The sequence below is a fragment of the Lagopus leucura genome, unplaced genomic scaffold (assembly GCF_019238085.1).
Source record: "Lagopus leucura isolate 7727_CA_CO unplaced genomic scaffold, USGS_WTPT01 Super-Scaffold_100018, whole genome shotgun sequence".
Classification (NCBI taxonomy): domain Eukaryota; kingdom Metazoa; phylum Chordata; class Aves; order Galliformes; family Phasianidae; genus Lagopus; species Lagopus leucura.
The window spans coordinates 13,643,903-13,665,703 of record NW_024962272.1 but is presented as its reverse complement, the minus strand read 5'-3'; the positions used below and the strand labels follow the sequence as shown (position 1 = coordinate 13,665,703).

Below are 21,801 nucleotides of genomic sequence, written 5' to 3'. Positions count from 1 at the left end.
CCAACAAAGACAGGCTGAGGGAGCTGGGCTTGTTCAGCCCGGAGAACAGAAGGCTGCGGGGTGACCTCAGTGCAGCCTTCCCGTACTTAAATGGAGCCTACAAGCAGGAGGGGAGTCAACTCTTTACAAGGGTACATAATGGCAGGACAAGAGGAAATGGTTTTAAGTTGAGGGAGAGAAGACTTAGGTTGGATATCGAGGGAAGTTCTTTACCAAGACAGTGGTGAGGTGCTGGAACAGGCTGCCCCAAGTAGGCCTTGGATGCCCCGTCCCTGAAGGTGTTCAAGGCCAGGTTGGATGTAGCCCTAGGCAGCGTGGTCTAGTATTAGAGATGGAGGTTGGTGGCCCTGCATGCAGCAGGGGGGGTTGGAGCTTCATGACCCTTCAGGTCCCTTCCAACCCAAGCCATTCTATGATTCTATGATTTAGATTAGATGTCAGAGTGTGTTGAGGTACTGTCACAAGCTGCCCAGAGAAGTTGTGTATGTCCCATTCCTGGAGACCGTCAATGACAGGTTGAATGGGGCCCTTGGCAGCCTGATCTAATGGGCAGCAACCTTGTCCACAGCAGGGTTTTGGAACTCGTATATACGCACAGTTTAAATATAATCAATGAAAAGTCAAAATATCTAAGTTTGTAAAACAATTCTATTTGTTTAAACTTTAACAAATAAAAGAAGTTGAATAGAAAGAAAAGCATATGGTATGGCAAACAGAGTGCCAACCACTGAACAATTAATGGAGAACAAAATACCAAACAGCTGCTTTACATCTGATTAGCACCTATTTTACATAATCTTTGGGAAGATCTTTTGGAAAGATCTTTGGGAAAAAAAATATAAATAAAAGAATTGTGATCATATGATAGTTAAAGATTGTCCCACATTGCATACATGTAAGGAAAGCCAGCAAAGGTTCTTGCTACACAGCTAAAATATTTCAACAAAATAGGTAGGAATATGTTTACAGAATCACAGACTCATAGAATGGTTTGAGTTGGAAGAGACCTTAAAGATTGTTTCAAATACCTCTGCCACTGCGTAGGACATCTTTGTCTAGATCATACTGCCCATAGCCTCACACAAATTGGTCTTGAACAGTTCCAGGCATGGAGCGTGCACAACTTCCCTTTGCAACCTGTTCTAATGTCTCATCATAGTTGTCACAAAGAACGTCTAATCAAACTTTACCCTCTTTCAGCTTAAAGCCCTTGCCCCTTGTCCTATCACTGCATTCCCTGACAAAGAGTCCCCCTCCAGCTTCCTGTACGTTTCTAAGTACAGGAAGACTGCAATGAGGCCTACCTAGAGCTTTCTCTTCTCCAGATGGAACAATCCCAGTTATCAGCTTTTCTAAACAGAATAGGTACTCCAGTCAATTGAAAGAGGAAACTAATTCAATATGAGTAAAAATGGCCCATCTATTTTATTTTACAAGCACACGAGAGTAAAGAAAGCAAAGACCCTTGTCCTATAGGCTGCTGTGGCTGGGACAGTGTCAGAATCCACACCACACTCCATGGATTTCAACAGCTGTTTATTCAAGCTCACAAGTCAAGCATGGAACAGCTGAGGCCAAACTGCAATTATATGAGTTTAAATAAAAATAAGTATTAGGAAAAGATTCTAGATGATGAAACATCAAAATACATACAGACTGCATTTTTAAGCTTCCAATTCTAGATGAAACAGTTCTAAAAACAGACAGTTGAATGACTGTGAATGACTGTGAATGAATGTGCGCACAGACCAACTTTTGGTGTGAAAAAGATAATCACATGCACATACATAAAAAGGTATGCAGGAAGATGTTGATGTAGACATGCACACTAAGCTTGGATTCATACATCTGCCTTTAAAACTTCCAAGTATAGCATAAAATATTATTTTTTGAAGCGCTGTCTTCTTACTTGTCATTTTACATGAGCAAACTGTAGCTCTATCAGATGATTGAACACTACAAACCTTTGTTTATTATTGTAACAGAAGTACATAAAAATGAAAGGCTGCAAACAGTTCAGTTTCCAATGTGTTCTTATTTCAATATCAAACTGAACAACTTTAACTGCATTACAAGTATCAGCAACTTGCACTCCTGGATATTTATTCATAGTCAGTAATACTCTATCCATTATTTAAAAAATTCATTCAATGCAGTATTAAGTGAAAGAAAAATGGAAGACTTTCTTAAAATCCTTCTTGGAGATTCCTGACTTGTCTGTTAACGACTCAACTAAAACAAACAAAAACTACTATTAAAAACATACTAAGCATGCAATCAAAATGAGGGAAAAAAAGCACTGATTAATGTTTCACATCTGAAGTCATTTCCTCGCACCTGCAGCTCTCATCTAAGAAAAGTACTACAAAAACCACTGAAAACAAGACTGGTATTCAGAACGTGGACAATTATTTTCACTACTTTTACTTTACCCCTTCCCCACAGTTCCTAAAGCTGAGAACTTCTACAATTATTTTGGACAAGCTGGAAGTACAACATTATGACATTTAAACTTACCATTCATACCTCAATTTATTTTAAATCTTTTATTCATTTAAACCTGGACAGCACATTTGCTCAGGCAGGATCCTGAATAATAAACTTTATACTAACTTGACTTCATTACTCCTGCATTTTCAGTTCCTGCTGTGATTATTTATCTACCAATACCAACATAAACACAGTCTTTAAGATTTCTTACAGAGAAAGAAAACACATTTACGGTTGGATATAGTCCTATTTGCTTTGCACTTGCTAACATACTGATCAAACAACAGGTTCATGCTAAAATTCAGCCTTGCCCTTAATTTACAACTATACACCTGCCTAAACAGGATTAACTCTTCCCATCAACCCAGTAGGAACTCGATTTACGCTGGTATGAAACAAGGTAAAAGTACAAAAAGCATCGCCTCTTTATACCTGATTCTCAAGCAAAGCCATTTAGGAATGTTCAAGACATCCAGCTCTTGCTAAAAATATTTACTGTATATAACCAGAGTACTTTCATAGTATAGTACACAGTAAATCAAGATCCAACAAATCAAATATCTTCAAATAAGCACCTGTTTTTGATCTACATTAAGCACATAGCTATGTACATACTCAAATAAAATGCAGCCCAAGAAAACTAAAATAAAAGCATCACTTACTCTTGCTGGACTAATTAAAAAACATTAAACAGGTTTTTATCCAATTGCTCAAAACAATGGTTTTTCTGTGCAGAAACAGCATATGAGACTAGAGTAAGATAAGCAATAAACTGATGTTTCATAGCAAAGTGCTGGGCAGAATAAGAAATCTCTAGGTACAATAACTAGTAGCATAATGTGCTAGAACATCTTGCAGCATATGAACACTCTGCAGACACATCTCATCTCATGTCAAGAAGGAAAGTGATCTAGTAGCAACTAGAGCCCTTTTTCTCACCAAAATTCCTGCATCTGACTATAATCAGATTAAAACACTAAGCTACTTCAGGCCTTTAGTACTTTCATGATTTCTGTAATTTTCAGAACATCTTAAGTTGTGTAATACTGGAGCTCACATTTATGATTTTGGACACAATCATAGGGACAAAGCTTGTATAGTCACTGGTGTTTTCCACTCTATGCTAAATAAAACTGCTCAGGGTCTAAGTAACACAGTACAGGAAACAGCTGTAGCGGTGGAAAAATTAGCTGCCTCAGCACCCCAAATATTCCTCTACAGGGCAGAATTGCTGCAGTTGAGCAATTAAACTTAAATATTGTGTGACTTGACATAAAAAAGAATCTGCAGGCCACTGAGTTATTTTTAAAGATACAGAGACAGCTGGCCAGTTCAGAGTGAGAACCAAAATACCAGGCGCACTGAGCAAAGAATCACTGCCCTGGAAGAAAGAGGAATGTGTTGGACTCCGTTCCCTCAAGAGCAGAGACAACATATTCTGTGTTGTAAGGAGAACACATAGATTTATCTATGATTTATCTATGATATCCATGATATTCACTGTCCTGAATCCTCTTTAAGATTTAAACTGTCACACCACAAAACACAGTCTTCCACAAAGAAACTAATTTCAGAAATTCACTCATGCCCCTTCTCTCTTTTCCTGCTCTTCACTCTCATCACATTGCTCTCCTATTTGCCATGTCATGCCTTTTGTTCCAGGACTGTTTTTAACAATGATGACTTCAGTGAACTAGTTCATACACTTCCACAAATAACTATGTTTACAACATTACAGATGCAAAAAGATGCTGTGATTGTTTCATCACTAGTGAAATGTTCCTTAGAACTTTGGGTTTAGAGAGAGATAGAGAGAGTTAGAATCTTTCTGTCTGAAGCCATTCTACTTTTCATGGCATAATTGTATAATATTTATGTCAAGTAGGAAAGAAGCTAAGTCTGTAGTGCAAGTGATTCATATGTGTAGTGGATTTGGAAGGGCAAATTCTGATTCTTAATTCAGTGCTATTTTTCAAAAGCCAAGCCTTCACCAATCCAAGAAGAAATAATTTTCTATGAGAATATCTGCTCTTGGCTGCCACTGCAACAGTGCATCTTAAAATATCCCTTGTGGTTAATACTTCAGCAACAGAAAGAGGCAAGAAATTGTTTTAGACAGCATGAGAGTATGGAGCATGATAAGAAAACCTTTAAAGGTGATGTGATAAGACTGTAATAAATGTGTGTGCAATGTCATACTGTGACAGTGTCACTGACAGTGGGGAGGAGGCAGTTCTCATAAGAAAGACTGAAATGAAAAGAACCAAACAAAGCAACACAATCAGAGGAAGGAATAAAGGAAGAATGTAACACGCATACACTGTTTCTACTTATAGAGTTACATTCCTACTCTGTGTTTCTTCTTTCTCAAGAAAAGAGAGTTATCCAGGAAAATACTGATTACAACTAAAATCCAGAAATTAAAAGAATACAGTACAAGAGACAATTACAGGAGAGTAAATGACCTGTATTTATATTTGAGAACATCAGAACCTATGAACACGATCTTTCCAAGTATCAAGCTGACAGCCTAAAACAAATTTAATCCATTGCTTACATTATTTGATACATACAAGGAATCAGATTCAAGTATCACAGTGAAAAATGGTATTGCCTCCTAACAGTCATATCACCAATACCGCTAAGCTACAATTGCTGTTTATTTTCCACCACAACCAGAAGTAGTCATTTAGATAGCCAAACAGAAAGTTGATGTCTTTTGTGTTTCAAAATGTGAGTAACAATCCTGAACACTGTACCTGAGAAAGAACAAGCTGTCCGTGGAACTTATGGATGAATTTTCGTAAAGATGCAAGGTATGAAGCCTCTCCTAATGTACTTGCCAGAGACCGCAAAAGGAAATAACCCTGCAAGAAATTAAGCAAAAAACAAATAGGATGCTATGAATACACTGATATCTAGAAGAAAGAAATCTTTGTAATAGTAGTAAACCAATCTCAATAAAAATCAGCTTACAAAACTCACCTTCAAATAATGAACTTGCATGAATACTTTTTCTGCTTTAAGACCATGTTTGACAAAAGATGCTCCAGATTCACTCACTTCTCCCGTACTCTCCTTGTGAGGCCTAAAATGGTAAGAGACTAGTGAAGTCTTGGATAAGTAAGAAATAGCTCATGTATTACATCTTCTCATAGTTGAACCACTGTACATGTCCTAGTAACTTAAAAACTTCAGCTGGGATAGAAAAGAAAGCCATTACCAAGTTAGTGCACTATTTTAATGACAGGTTGACATTATGTTACGTGCCATCCTACAATGCACAGACACATTATGAAGAAACAAAACAGAAAACAGACATTTAAAGCAAAAGGGAAGAGAAGGATACTGCGGTCATTATATTCAACTACAGATTCTCTTCTTACACCTGAGTGCTGGCTTAACAGCTTACACAGTTATATTTACAAGAATAAATTCTTTCATTTGCATGTAATACATTGCAGAAAAAAATACTTTTTTGGCTTTCATTTTGGTGTTTGTTGTTGGAAGAAAAATTTCAAAGTTTTAAAAGAGCAAGCCTTACAAACACATGCTGTCAACAGTTTTTGAGCTGGTGTGGCCCAGTTCCATAGCAAAATGGGGCAGAGGAACCCACAGATTCACACTCTGGGAGAGTGGGAAGGGGGAAAAATGAGAAAGAGTAGGGAGATAGACCTAAAAACAAAACAACGGCAATGAGATAAGGGAGGAAACTAATGTACTAAATATAATAGCAGAATCTGAGATAACACAATATAATAAAATATAATTGGAAATTAATTAAAATGGGAGAGAATGTCCAAAACCAAAGGCCTTACTCCACTTGTGAAGGTAACATGGCTGGGAAGCACACACAGAGACAAGCAGTAAAAGGAAAAGGTCATCTCATGACTTCTGAGCAGTTTTATCTTTCCCTCTAAACAGAAAATGGAAACGGAACAGTGAAAGTCCTCTGGGAGATGCAGTTCTTCTTCTCTGAGAACCAGGTACCCAAAACTATCAACAATCCACGGAACTGGGGCCTTAACTCTTTAATCCCCAGTGTACTACATGATGTTGTGATGTGGAATATCAATTAAAACCATGACATGCACGTTTGTGTGTGTAGTGGAAGTGCTAAGTCATGACCTGAAACAATGATCAAGCACCTGGTGGGAAGGCAGGGCCGACCCAGGGGAGCTCAGGTGGAACTGACTGGAAGCGATGGAGTCCACTTCTTCTCAGACGTCATTTAAAAGTTGGCAGTGGAGATGAGGGCATCTCTTGCCAGACATACCCGACTGCTTGAGGCTTCCAAGGGTAAGCAGCTCTTTTCCTTCATTTCTGTATCTGTGCCTGCTGTATTTGAGCTCATGTTCATTTGCTGTAACCAAGGACTTTGCCACCCTGCTATTATCATCTGATTATAGCATTACATGGTTTTCAGACAAATATAGAATAAACTGCCTGATTTTAAAACATAACAGAATCTGGTGTGCATGAAGTTTATGGCAGTGAAGTCTGAAGGGTTTCTAGGCTCTTACAAGCACAAACTAAAACTAAAGAGAAGCTATGAAAACATAGCTTTTCCCATTTCAAAAATACCCCACCAAGCAGTGGTCTGAGAAGAGATGCTTGTCTTAACAGCCTATCCCTGTAACTGAACCAACCTCTTTAAATCTCCTGGTGGATTTTGAATTGCTAGCCTCAGAAACCAAACATACTTTCCCCGGTTCAAGAGAATAAGAGCAACACAGGCCACAGAGTGCAGACTTCTTCAAACCACATACCCTCCCCTCACTTCTCATAAATAGTCCCAATAGTCAAACTTCTTTCAGATCCATATCTGCTTTGAGAAAAATATTCTTTTTTTTTTTTTTTTTTTTTTTTTTTTGTCTCTGCAGTGCTCTCTTATTACAATCTTGCCAATTTTTTATTATTATAACAATTAAGCCATTTTTTCCTCAAGTGCTAGCTTTATAACCTGAACACATCAAATTCATTATACACATTAAAATCTCTGGCAAAAGGTTTAAAATTAAAATAGAAATTGTTTAAAATAGAAAAAGAAAATGATGTTTAAATTTTATGTTGTTTCTAACACACAGTCCTTTACCATGCAGTATTTATATATGGCAAAGGAGATAAGTGATAGTAAGAAAGGCTTTTTTAAGTATGTCAACTGTAAAAGAAAGACTAGGGAAAATGTGGGTCTGTACTAAATGTGAGCACACAGTGTCCACCCTCAGCAAGTTTGCTGATGATACAAGGTTGGCAGGAAGGCTGACACAGCAGAAGGCTGTGCTGCCATTCAGCACGATGCGGACAGACTGGAAAGCTGGGCAGAGGGGAACCAGGTGACGTTTAACAAGAGCAAGTGTAGAGTCTTGCACCTGGGGACAAATAATCGCATGCACCAGTACAGGCTGGGGGACGACCTGCTGGAGAGGAGCTCTGTGCAGAGAGACCTGGAGGGCCTGGTGGACAGCAGGTTGGCCATGAGCCAGCAGTGTGCCCTGGTGGCCAAGAGGGCCAATGGCATCCTGGCGGGCATTAAAGAGTGTGGCCAGCAGGTCGAGGGAGGTGATCCTCCCCCTCTGCACTGCCCTGTTGAGTGCTCACCTGGAGTACTGTGTCCAGAATGGGCTCCCCAGTACAAAAAAGACAGGGATCTCCTGGCAAGAGTCCAGCGGAGGGCCACAAACATGGTGAAGGGCCTGGAGCTCATCTCTTATGAGGAAAGGCTGAGAGACCTTGGTCTGTTCAGCCTTGAGAGAAGAAGACTGAGAGGGGATCTGATCAATGCCTATAAATATCTAAGGTGTGGGAGGCAAAGGTACAAGGCCAGGCTCTTTTCAGTGGTGCGTGGTGACAGAACAAGTGGAAATGATCACCAAGTGAAGCATAGAAAGTTCTGCAGAAATATGTTTAAGAACTTCTTCAGGGTAAACGTGACAGAGCACTGGAACAGACTGCCCAGAGTAATTGTGGAGTCTTCTCTGGAGATGTTTGAGACCCACCCGCATGCCCACCTGTGCAACCTGACCTAGGGAGCCTGCTTTGGCCACGGGCATTGGACTTGATCTCTAGAGATCCCCTCCAACCCCTATAATTCTCTAATTCTGTGATTTTCTAATTTTCTTTCAGGAGAGATCCTCCTTCAATGTTGAAGGATGAATTAAGGACACCTTATTTTATGATAATTTCCATTCTTCAAGACAGTGTAACCATTGGCAATACCTAGGCAATATCTGCAACAGCGTGTAAATGCTCAGAAAGTTACTGTTTTATGCTGTCAGTACTTCAGTACACTTGTGTAAAGCAGTGGTTAGTGCATTTACAGCACAGGGACCAAAGGTTTGTTACACTGACCTACAGAATCTGACATCTAGTCTAGCAGATTAAGCTAGGCACAACAATAAAGGCAAGATGAATCAAGGTATTTAAGCTACTACTTGACAGATTTTTGCTACTGCTACATTTCTGCATGAAGCAAAAGACGCTGCTTTTGCTAGTGAGGATAAAGTAAAAATACCAATCCCTGGGAAATCCGTGGTAATTAAATGGCTTGACGATGATGAAAAGCTACTCAGAGACTATGAGAGAATAGTGAAGGGCACATTTCCTCACAGAGTGATAGAATAAACTCTTTAAATACCTACAGAGCAGGCACAGATCTATGTTTCAGGAGTGAAATGGGTAAGGTCACTGGTATGACTCAAGTGGAACTCAGAAAAACACTCAGATGTCATAACTGCTTTGTCTTCATGAACAATCTCAAGCTGAAGTTCAGTTGTAAGGATCAGGACAGGATACAATCTCAGTACCATTTTTTGTTGTCACTGAATGAAAAAGACATCTCTAGTCTTTATTTTCATACCACGGGGAAGTGGATAACAGAGCAGGCATTGACGCTGGCCAGTAGATGAGTGCCAGGACACTCATATTTTGCTTTTATCCCTTCAGACTTGCTTCAAACTCTGAGAAAATATACAGTTTGGTCCGTAATCATGTCATATATGAGTAATACATTTAATTGACATAAATCCCTTCTTTAATATTAAGATTTGTTGGTGCTGCCTTTTAGAGTTCCTGCTTGCTGAAAAGACTTATCTACTTCTGTCACACCTGGCTTTGTTTTTTGCAGGTAGCATCCAAGAAGTTACTATAACATAATAAAAAATATCCATAATAAGAAGAAACATAATGCTAATGATTGTATCTGAATATATTCATTTCCTGGAACAAAAGTGAATAGGATCAACAGTCAAACTTCACACAGATTTTTCCTGCTGTCTGATGAAAACATAGAAAATCATGTAATTGTCCAGGAGAGAACAAAAACACTCGTGAAAAAGGTTATGTTCAGAAAGCGGGCCTGATGATTTCTGTCTTCCTGACATAATTAGCAAGAAGGGACGGTCACCATTTATTTTCAGTATCCTTGCATAAAAACACGAGCCTGAACCAGCACAACTCAATAGGGACTTAAAACTCAGCTCAGATCAAAGACATGATATTTTCTCTTGAATACCAACACTAGAACACAGACAGACATACTTTCAGGTATATAACCAAATCAGTATATTTGTAAAAAGAGAACATTTTTCAAGTCCACAGTAGAATGACAAAAACATTCATAAAAATAAAAAATTGTAAAAAATATTTATATCTGACTGAGAGCTGTAGAAAGTCCTTAAATGCAACCAAAGGAAACTGGAGCAATCAAAGAGGCAGAAACTGACAGAATCCCAAACTGGCATCATAACTGTCTCCAGAAGTGCATAGTAGAGGCATATTTTTCAAACAAGAAATGATTCTCATCCTTTTGTATTAGCACTGAGAATTCTACTACATGCAATGTAGTAAATGCAAGAAGTTTATTTCAGACACTCATGTCTACTACGTAAATGAGTAGAAAATTTAAGTATCAGTTTCAAGATCATAGACTCATAGAATGGCTTAGGTTGGAAAGAATCCTAAAGGTCATGTAATGGAGCCCACTTGCCATGGGCAAGGCTGCCACCCACTATATTATTTTGCCCATGCAACCTGCTCTTGGATACCACAAGGGATGGGGCATCCACAGCTTTTCTAAACTGTGTTCCAGTGCCTCATCATCCCTGTCATAAAGAATTTCTACCTCATAGCTAATATAAATTCTGATCTAAAGACATTACCTCTTGTCCAGTCACTATACACTCTGATAAAGAGTCCCTCTCTAATAAAGAACCCTTGTAATGTACCAGAAGACTACAATGAGGTCTCCTGGAACCTTCTGTTCTTCAGGCTGAACAAGCACAGCTCCCTCAACTTTTTTCATAGGAAAGGTGCTCCAGCCTTTTGATCACTTTCATGGCCTCCTCCAAAAGCTTCACAACTTTCCTCTTTCCTGTGCTGGATGTCCCTGACCTGGACACAGTAGTTCCATGCAGTAGGGTACAGTCACTTCCCTTGTCCTGCTAGCTACAAGATAAAGAGTTCCAAACTGTAACAGATATTTTGGCCCTTAGAAGAACAATTTTTAAAATTTACAACACATACACATCTTAGTCATATCATTTTATTCAGATTTGGCAGTTACATGCCATAGTCTGCATGTGCCTGTCTTCAGCCATAGAAAATATATTTGTTGCTCCTTCAAATATGAACTTTGTTCAGGAAATGTTTTCCCCACCCCACACCACCCCAGATTTAGGGAAACTCTTGTAAACTGCTTGGAGACATTTTATACCAATCTAAATCCCATTTGGAAAGCTTTCTGTAATAGACTGAAAAGTAATTGCATTATAGAGAAGATGAATAACCTCACCAATTTAAGTTGACTTTTCTTTTTTTCTTTAGAAGGAAATAAGGAAGTGTAGTGGATTTAATCACATGTATATCCTTTGAAAGGAGAAAACAGTAGAAAACAGCAGGGAGAAAGGGAGGGAGGAAGAGAGGGAGAAAAGAATATGAGAAAGCAAATATTACACCATCACAGCTTTACCTTAAAACTTGCAGCTCTTCTTCAGAGTTCTGCACCTCATCTCTGAGTCGTCGCCAGCGAAGTAAAGCTTTCAATTCCTGCTGCTCTTTTTCTTCATCACATGAAAGCTGCTTAGTGGAAAAAATTATTAATTGGTGTTTTCCAGCAGACAACAAAATTTTCCAGAGAGTAACTGATGTTTTCTTTTAATACCCAAGCAATGAAAGATACAGTGCAAACACACGTAAAAAAAAAAAAAAAAATACCAACAAAACAACAGTTATACTCTCTTGTTTAAGAGTTAATAGCAGAACTAAGAAAAACAGAAGCCTCACAGATCAAACTTGGTGTTTTCCCTTTAGTGACTGGCTATAAGATAACTGAATACACAGTACAGATAGCTCACATACTGGTTGCATCTTTACTTTTCTCAGTCTTGAAAGCAAAGAGCTCTTCCATGTCCTGACTTTATCCCTCTTCCTACTATGCCTGTCACCCTGGTGAAAGTTCCCTTGTAATTTTCCACATTAACATAACATCAGGAGATGCATGCTTATGAAATAAATGTTAGGTTGTCAGCACACACATCAATAACTAATCTATGTTTTTTTGTTATAAGAAAAGATGAGATGGGAGAAGGTAAAAGCAGCTAATATTCTCCTACATCACATTAGTATTTCAGTCACAACTGCAATTATTGGTAGACAGTATGGAATACACACATAATCTTAAAATTGTAGTATCACACAGAACCAAAACTACTCAGTTAAAAAAAAAAAAAAAACAATAATAAAAGCAACAATAGATTTTCTGACTGTATAAATTTGTAAATTTAATAAATCAGAAAATTTATACGGTCAGGGAATAAACACCCTGTTTTGTTGCTCATTGCTTTCCAGCAACTACATGGAAAGGTGCCAACTACAATGGAAAAGCTTTCAAACAAAAGTGCAGACTTAAAGAGAGCAGCTCACCATCAGGGAGTGATGCCCAAATGCAAGAATGAATTTTAAGACCAGAAGGGAAAAGCAAAGTGTTGGGATAGCCTTCCCCTCTTCCTCATTCCGGAAGCATTTTAAATGTCAAGGAACTCTAATTCGTTTAGAACTATGAATACTTCTGATACTTAATAAAATGGAGGCTCAGAAGAGCTTGTGATGTCAGATCCCATTCTCACCTTCCCTCCCACAGATGCAGTTCTGAGAATTTTAATGGCAGAATCAGAGCCTAACTGACACAAGCAAAAGAACAGATGATGAACACACAAAATGCTTGAAGTAGGACAAAAATAAGAATTGGATCAGAAAACCTCTTTACTAGCAGACATGCAATATATAAGCTTTTAACTTTAAGATGGGCAATGATATCTAAGCTTCTGACAAGATGTTAACTCTTAACTATGAAATGTAAGAGAAAAAAAAATGTTAACTGCTAGCACTCTGTTTCATCAGCTTCCATTTTGTTCTGAGGCTTGCTGCCACATACAAAATCAAATCATTTTCATTAAGAACCTGCAATATTCAGCAAGACATTGCTGATTATTCCACTTTCAGGAGCATGGCACAAATGGAGAGAATGCATAGCAACTGTTTGATAACTGAGTGGTAATATTTCAGTAAATGTTTCCACTCTTATTTGCACTGATCTTTACCTCTGTAAAGATTAGAGTTATTTATGGGTAGAGCAGGAAAGATTCTTTTTTTCCTATTTTTTTCTTTTTAAATCAAGTTAGCCTGCAAATTCCAGTATTATTTTAAAGAACTTAGCCTCATAACACAAAAGGTTTTATGAATACTTAATTCACAACAAAGTTGCTCCAAAAGTAGTGCCTCCTATTTATTTCCATGGAAACTACAGGAGATACAAAAAGCACAATAACACTATTTAATAGAGCAAATTTTTAGCTATAAAATACTACTGTTCAACACAGGCACCACGATTAGCTATGTATTTTCACCAGCAATGAACAAAAGCCTGAATGTTATGCTCATAAATATCTGCATCAGCAGGGGTCATCCACTGTCACACAGCTGAAATGACAACCCACCACCTCACTCTGCTCAGATCCACTGTTTGGACTCCAGAAACATTAGGCAGGCATTGATAAATGTCTGTGGGTGTCATTTTTTTCAACATGGAGGAATTCAGTGACACACCCTTGCTTCACATGCATTTCCATGTCAGACACCATTTTGTCAGACTGCCCCTCTGCTGCCATCCATCACACGGCAACAAAATGGAACAAAATACTGTTGGGAACATTCAACTCTACTGCCATAGCACCAACATCCAACTCTAACATCATGGGCAAGAAAACAAAATAGGAGGCATTACTTTCAGGGTAGCACTCCTATACAGCTTTGACTTCCACGATTGAGAACTAGTGCATCATGATTGAGAACTAGTGCATCAAACTTACCTGTTGAGCCCTAGCCCAAAATACATCTTCTAAAAAAGTGGCAAACCCTTCACTTATCCACTCTTCAGTCCAATCACGAGCACCAATGGCCAATCCAAACCAAGAATGAGCAATTTCATGGCACAGACGTGTTCCACAGAGATGGCTCCCTCCAGGCAATACACTCTGTGACAAGAAGATGATGTGTGGGCTGCACAAGGGAAATGAAGGACAAAATACATTATAAGTCTGTTGTAACATCCACTGCATGGCCATAATAATATGTAGACTTTATTAGACTTGTCAGCCTGTTATTACATATGCATGCTAGGTCATGACAAACAGTTTATAGTTCAGGTGTTTTTGGGAATCAGGTTGTACTTTATCATTGCTTGGCAGAGAATCAAACTAAAATTCTGCCAAGCAGTTGTTTTGTATTCAACCATCAAACAGCTATTACCTGTAAGAAATAACCTAAACCAAACTTCTGTATTTTTCAAATTACAAGACTGATTTATTTCAACAGAAGCATTTGTATGTAAGCCAGGATGATAGATGATCAGATGTGAATACAGGCAGCAGTTATTTATCGGTTAAATGATCAAAGCTGGATATAAAGAAAGAAACATTTTATAAAGAAAACAAATCACTATCTGAACAAGAGCCACAGAAAGTAAAGCGCTGTGCTTCTTACTACCTAAAACAAGCCAAAAAGATGCCATTTGAAAATAAGAGTTGATTTACGTAAACACAAAGGAAGGAGAACACCCTTTGCTACAAGAACAAGAGTGAAACAAAGGCTTAGACGCCCACTAAACATCTGCTTTTCACAATAGCAGAAAATAACACAATCTATATCTACTCTATTTTGTACTCAAGTAATAAAAGAAAAAGCTGGAGAAAGAAATACTTGCTATCCATATTTATTCTGCTATGGAAAAAGCTTATACTGAACTGCAAGTTTCTGCAGCTCCCAGTTCATGTTCTGCTGTAAGGCAATTTCTGTTATGCTTACAGATGTTATAAACCACCACCTGCAGACTATTCCTGCACTAACCCTAGGCATCTATAATCTAGATTTCAACTGTTTTCTGTTAGAAAGGAAATGAAGCATAATGGTGATACCTTCAAGGCTACCGATATTTAAGTTTAGCCTTTTGAGCGTGGATGGGCAGCACATGGTCTTAAGACGTTTCCAGGAGTCAGATAATATTTGTCAGCCTTCAGCAGTGCTTCCCCCCACCCACCCTACCCTTTCGCTGGAAATGTTAATACACCCCCAGTTTTCCTGCAACCAGTTCACAGTGTCCAGAACTGAGAACATAAAGCATGATACACACATAAACAAAAAATCGTACCCAATAACAATCTTGTAAAAATGATAATAAAATAATAATAATAATCAAACATCCTCATCCAGCACATTTCAATCATTTGGTATTGTAAAAAATAGTGTAATTAAAGCACCAATAGAGGAATCGAGTCACAGAGAACAAAGATAAAACTGCAGCTTTACAAATCTTTGCAAAAGATTTGCAAAAACTGCAAAAGCAATTCTGATTAAAAGAAGTAGAGGAAGAGAGAGGAAAAAGTAAGAGCACAGAAGATGTGGAACGTGATAAGCCTTCAGAAGCACAGAAGCACTACTGAGAAGAATTGCTGCAGCTCTAGGGGTATTACTTAGGCCAATTTTAAGTAAATGACCCCTAACTGTGGCATGCGTACAGTGCTACAAAGAAGAAATGGAGAAATGGACCAAGTAAATAACATTCCAGACATACTGCTGGCAGTGTTTTGGCTGTATAGCTAAGTAAAACACAAGTAACTTCATGCCTTAGAAGAAGGCTCATAGAATGATTTGCATTTTAAGTCTATTGCAGATATATACAACAGTACAGATTCTATTTTCTTCTATTTTCTTCTTTTTCCAACAAAAATAATGCAAGCACCATAATCAGAAAATCTCCTTTATGAAAGGATCAAAAAGCACTGAAGCAAGAAAAAGGAATGAGTTAAATTTTCGGAAAGGAATAAGAATGCAACTTCCTACAAGGCCTGACAAGGTAAGCCCACCTTTTAAATTAGTCTAGCTGACATCTTTTCAAGTCTGGCCCAAGTTTCTAAAGCAAGCCAGAACAGGTTAGCTGGATGCGGTAAGAAAAATGGGAAACCTCTCCAAGGTTTAACAAAAAAAGAAAAACCTCACCAGTCCTTCCCAGTAAGCTAAACAAGTTCCCTATGCTCTTACAGAAACATAGAAGCTAATGACTTGCTTTCAATGAGTAAACACTTGGTTACACTTTTAAAGCAAAAGATTATTATTCTGACCAGAATTACACCCTCATAACTTACATATTTGTATCATTTGACTGAAAGAAGGAACATCTCTTTCTCCTAGTTAAACTTCCATTAAGGGAAATCTTAAGGGAAACTCCATAACTACAGTATGAATAGGAACACGCTAATAAAAATCTTTGCACTCAAAGGACAAGAATTTCTTGGCATGGAAGATCAAACAGTCTTGATGTTCCAGTCATCCAAATGTACCCAGGTTCTTGTTCTCTGTAACAAATAAAATGTTTCCAATGACTCTTAACAGTAATCTGAACAACTTAAAAGTGAAATCTCTAACAGGAATTTTGCAAAACTATTTCTCCAAGCTTACACTTGATGCAGGTATCACTTGCATGGATGCTGCAGAGCTATTTTTGGTGACTCATGCACAGACAAGAAACACACAGCATAAACTGTAGCCAAATATATGTGCATGAATTGAATAGCTAAGAATATCAAATACGTATTTCTAGTTGGCTTGCTGCACTACTGCACTGCTTCTGAAGGAGAACTCTTTCTATTTAAATATACAGGGATTTGTGGATAGAGTTTTTTAGATACTCTTTGATGTTACAGAGATGAGACAACTATGCCTCTGGAGTAAAAAGTAGCGCCTAAAATCACTATTACAGATGGAAATTATATGATAAAAATTTTCATGTTTTGATAGTATTCCACATATTGTTTATCTTTTCCCATTTAGAAAAAAGAATCAGGTAGTAAATAGGTTAGCAAGTTATTGTATTTCCAGAAAATTCCTTCTTATACATATAAATGAGAGCAACAAAAACACCCCTAAAAATATTTTCATAGAACCACATTAAAACTGAGATATCCATTTCAAGGTTACTGGAATTTGAGTCAGTCAGACAATTAGATGACAGCTCTTTACAAATGCCTTGTGCAAGCTCTTATCAGTTGCCTTCAACTTACATTACTTCAGTGACAGAGAGAATAATAGTAGCACACTGTCTGTGGTATCTACATCATACATCAAATGTTAGTTTATATTTGAGAACACTTGTGTCATTTTAATGCAGACACAAGTACATGCCACATCCAATTACTCACCTCTGTAATCATCAGAATTCTAGAGCATACTACAATTTAGTCCCAAGAGAACTACAGAGATAAACAACCCTTTCTGATCTTCCATGTTCATAGTGTGCCAGAAACTCAAACATACACACAGATGCAGCTGTACAGACAAGAATTTTGTATTTAGAATACTCTGAGCAGTGTGCCAGATCCACTGGAAACTTTATAAAGATGTTTTCCCTGTAAGCATACTGGGAAATCATCAAATGAATAGATGTTACAGATTAATTTTCTAGAGCAGATGACTGACTGCCATAAATCGTGAAGTAATACAGTGTTAGAGCAGGCAACAGGGAAGAAAAGCAACCCTTGTGTGTCTGAAGGAGGATCATATTAGCCAATCTCAGAATACAGTAATTCAACATCCAATTTCTTCATATTACAGAGAAGAAAACATTAATCACTGACCTGAACACCTGAGCTGCAGCTGCTCCATGGATTGGCAGGCAATTACTTCAGTTTTGCTTGTTTTACTGTAGTCAATCAGATCAGTCAGAATATGAATAAAAAAGAGTGCCTCTCAGGCAAGACTCTTCATTGCTACTCAGGAGCAAGAAGGAAACCAAGCTACTGAAGTAGTTCTTTTAAAATTAGATCATGAGAACTAACCACATACAGAGTGATACCATCAACTTCCTTGAATCCACAGAATGGTCAATTTAAAAGCAGGATTCACATTTCATATTTCTATCTTCAGGGACTTCAAGTAGAAAAGGCAAAGCTGTACCTGCTAATCCAAGGTATTTATTTACCTGGCCAAAAAAGCACACATCTAGCAGACAATAAATACTCCTGGAAGTTTTCATTTTTGCACCAGTCTTGCAAAAAATGGCCCTTTTCTATTTTTTTCCAGCATTCTTCTGGAGCTCACCTCAATTGTCCTCTATAATCCAACCAAAATATACTATCTTAAAATAGTGGACAGAAAACATCACTTCTCAGAAAAGGGTTACAAGTATTTCCCTAGATATAACTCTTGAGATCAGAACACATAACAAAATGAACAGTTTGTTAATAATGCAAGTAATTTATTTTAAAAATGCTGTCTCATTATCTCTCTCACAGAGCATACTACTATGACAAAAATTTTAACCAAGATTTTACAAAATTCATGAGACAAAATAACTTATCTGTGGTTGATAATGTGCAGTCATATCATAGTAATAAATCCTACAGTAATAAATCCTACCAGCTTCAAGTGTTCTAACTCGGGAAATAACCGAGAAAGATTTTGCATGCAGGTTTCTCCTCTGATGCCTGAGATTCAAGTATTACCAGTGTACTAACCTGAGTACTAACTGCCTACTGTTGCACAAAAAGAAAAAAAATATGGAAAATTACAGGGTAAAAAGAATGAATTATAGACTCAAAACTTTCTCAGTGGCCATCAAGATTTCATTCTGATTTGTGTGAAACCTCCTACTGAAAAAAACCATGAAGAAATGGAAATGTCTTATAAAAATCAATTACATTATGCTTCCTAATAAGAAACAATTACAATACTGTAAAAAAGTCTTACAGATTAGAACATTTTGAGGACTGAAGCTTCCTATGCTGTATGAAGTAGTATCAATTTTTCATATTTAATTGATTTATTGGTAAAATCGAAAACAAGCTCCATTTCCAACACTCACATCTCAAATGCAGTTACTCCTCAAAAAGTACTGACACTGTTAACACAGAAAATAACTTGTGAATTAGTGCAACCAACTTACAAATCCCTTTTTAAGTAATCACAATACAACATTCCATTGTTTCATGCCTGATGTTTCCAAACAAGAAGTCATATAAGCTATACAATTCAGTTAGCTTTTTTTTCTTTTTCCTTAAAAGATAGATTGGAAGTCAATTTAAATTATTATAGTTAAGCAGTGAAAAAAATTTAAATGATAAAAATATTTCTGCTGCAGACATACGCTGTATGACAAAAGAGGTTCAGAGGCTGAAGAGAAAATTCTGTGCATGACTGAGAAGCAAGAATACAGTAATCCCACTAGTTTCAATAATGACTTTATTTTAACATGCAAATGCAATATTTGTTTTACATTCTGGATTTGTTAAATTCCAGATTCCGTATAAAACTTTTACCATATTCTCTGAGCATTTGTAAAATGGAAAAATGAAAATGGAATATTATTGTCTGTATGTTAAAACAGTTAAGAAAAATAATAGCTTCAAAAGTCCATTAGAACATCTAGAACATTTTCTCACAGAACATCCACAATAGTTAAGGTTCGAAGGGACCTCTGGAGACTATGTAGTCCTACTACCCAGCTAAGTCATGTTCCCTACAACATGCTGCATACTATTGCATCTATGCAGACTTTTAATACCTCCAGAGAAGGAGACTCCACAAGAATTTGTATTCATTCTCTCTCACTTAGCACTGATTTATAAAATTTGGAACTTAAAATTAACCTTAAACATTTGCTTAAACAAAAATAAAAATTAAAAAGTGATCAGAAAAAAATGAATAGAGATCATAGAGATCATAGAGATTACAGAATTGTAGAATGGCTGGGTTGAAAAGAACCTCAAAGATCATCTAGTTTCAAGGCACCTGCCATGGGCAGTGTTGCCAGCCACTAGACCAGGCTGCCCAAAGCCACATCCAGCCTGGCCTTGAATGCCTCCAGGGATGGGGCATCCACAACCTCCTTGGGCAACCCGTTCCAGTGCGTCACCACCCTCTGGGTGAAAAACTTCCTAATATCTAATTTAAAACAACCCTGTCTTAGTTTAAAACGATTCCCCATTGTCCTATCACTGTCCATCCTCATTAACAGCCATTCCCTCTCCTGTTTATAAGCTCCTTTCAAGTACTGGAAGGCCACAACGAGGTCTCCCCAGAGCCTTCTCTTGTCTATGCTAAACGAGCCCAGTCCCTCAACCTTTTCTCATAGAAGAGGTGCTCCAGCCCTTTGATCATCTTAGTGGCCATCCTCTGGACCATTATGATTAATAATGTTAAAAGATTGTTTATTTAAAGAAGAATAGGAGAAACAGTTATAGATATAGGCACACATTCTGCTCAAATGCAAAATGGTTTCAAGTGATAATTTTTTGTTTCTTTCTCATACACTGAAGAGAAGCATTTGTTTTATATTATCAATGCAGACAGAGTCTTTTCAAACTGCTCTTTATAGTATCACTAAAGTGACTAATATGATGTACTGTCTCAAACAACATTGATGACTTTTGTCATTGATGGATGCAATTTTTCAGTCATGGATGGATTTCATTATTTGTAATTTTCCATCACTGCAATTATTGGAAGGTCTGGATTTCCTTTTATTACATCATGGAGTTTCTGGCAGATATGAAAACAGAGCTGAGAGACAAAGTGTAAATAACCCACTATGATAAACAGCCAGACAGAAGGAGCAAAATGTATCCGTTCCTCCAAGTTAAGGGCTGGTACATTAAAAAATCTCAAAAGAGACTTGAATAAGACAAGATAAAATAATGCAGGTGTCATTTTTTTCTTCATTTAATACACAGAACATAGTATTTATTCATATATACAAGAACAAACAGAGAAGCAAAAACAGGTAAATCATCAAGTAAACAAACAAGGAAATGAGATTCCTTAATCTTTTAAAATTTTAAAGACTATTTTTCTCAGCGTAATGCTATTGGCATCACTGTTATAAAAACAGCAAGAAAACGAAATCTGTTTGAAGGCAAATGTGGTTCTTATTAAATCTCTACATCGTGCAGTTAGTATTGCAACGCAAAACAAGATCAAGGAATGTTCTTGATTTTTACAGATTCCTATCACAAGTATTTCACCTGAGGACTTAGAAAACTCAAGATAGATCTCTGAATCATCGAGGAAATCTCTAACATTACAGGGGAAAAGAGATGTACAATTCAGTGATATTTCAATGGAAAATAAATAAAAAGGTAAAGCCCACAGTTGTTGGTTTTTTTATAAAAAAACTTCTTATACCATAAGAAGGGTTACGGTTCCACTTCTACAAAAAGTACAGTTTGTATCTACTGCACTGTTGCTGGCTTGGTCAACTATAGATGGGAGTAAATAGTGAGATGAAGACAGTTATCCAATTTGCATTTGATAGACTTTTTCCAAGTATGTAGTACCACCCACAGTTCTTGCTTTTAAGAATTGGTATGTACAAATCTACTTGCTAAAGTCTTTCATTCTAGTTAAAAGTGGGTGCAAAACCAATATTGCCAAGTGTATTCTGATCTCCAGCATTCCTGCTGAAAACATTCCTTTATCCTCTGCATATACAACAAACACTATAACAAATCTGCACTTCCCCATCTTAAAAATGGTTCAGGCAATAGAAATGTAATTAACTAGTCTCGCTATCTTTAATTACGTACTTAGATTCCTCACCTATAAGAATCTGATGTAAATGTAAGCTTTAGATTTACTGAATGAAGACCAGTGCTTGTTAAAATGATTAATGTGGGAAGAAAGAGGGGAGGGGAGGGGAAGGGAAGGGGAAGGGGAACAGGAAGGAGAAGGAGAAGGAGAAGGAGAAGGAGAAGGAGAAGGAGAAGG

General features: G+C 37.4%; 1 protein-coding gene across 1 annotated transcript in view; it reads right to left on the bottom strand.

Annotated features, from left to right (window-relative positions):
* Positions 1-21,801, bottom strand: part of LOC122183475 (aminopeptidase O (putative)) — a 103,854-nt gene that overhangs the window by 18,970 nt on the left and 63,083 nt on the right. The window contains exons 6-9 of the mRNA XM_042877444.1: positions 13,857-14,046; positions 11,459-11,565; positions 5,476-5,578; positions 5,250-5,357 (exon numbers count right to left, since the gene is read on the bottom strand). Coding sequence (XP_042733378.1) covers positions 5,250-5,357; positions 5,476-5,578; positions 11,459-11,565; positions 13,857-14,046 — 508 coding nt within the window. The remainder of the gene's footprint in view (positions 1-5,249; positions 5,358-5,475; positions 5,579-11,458; positions 11,566-13,856; positions 14,047-21,801) is intronic.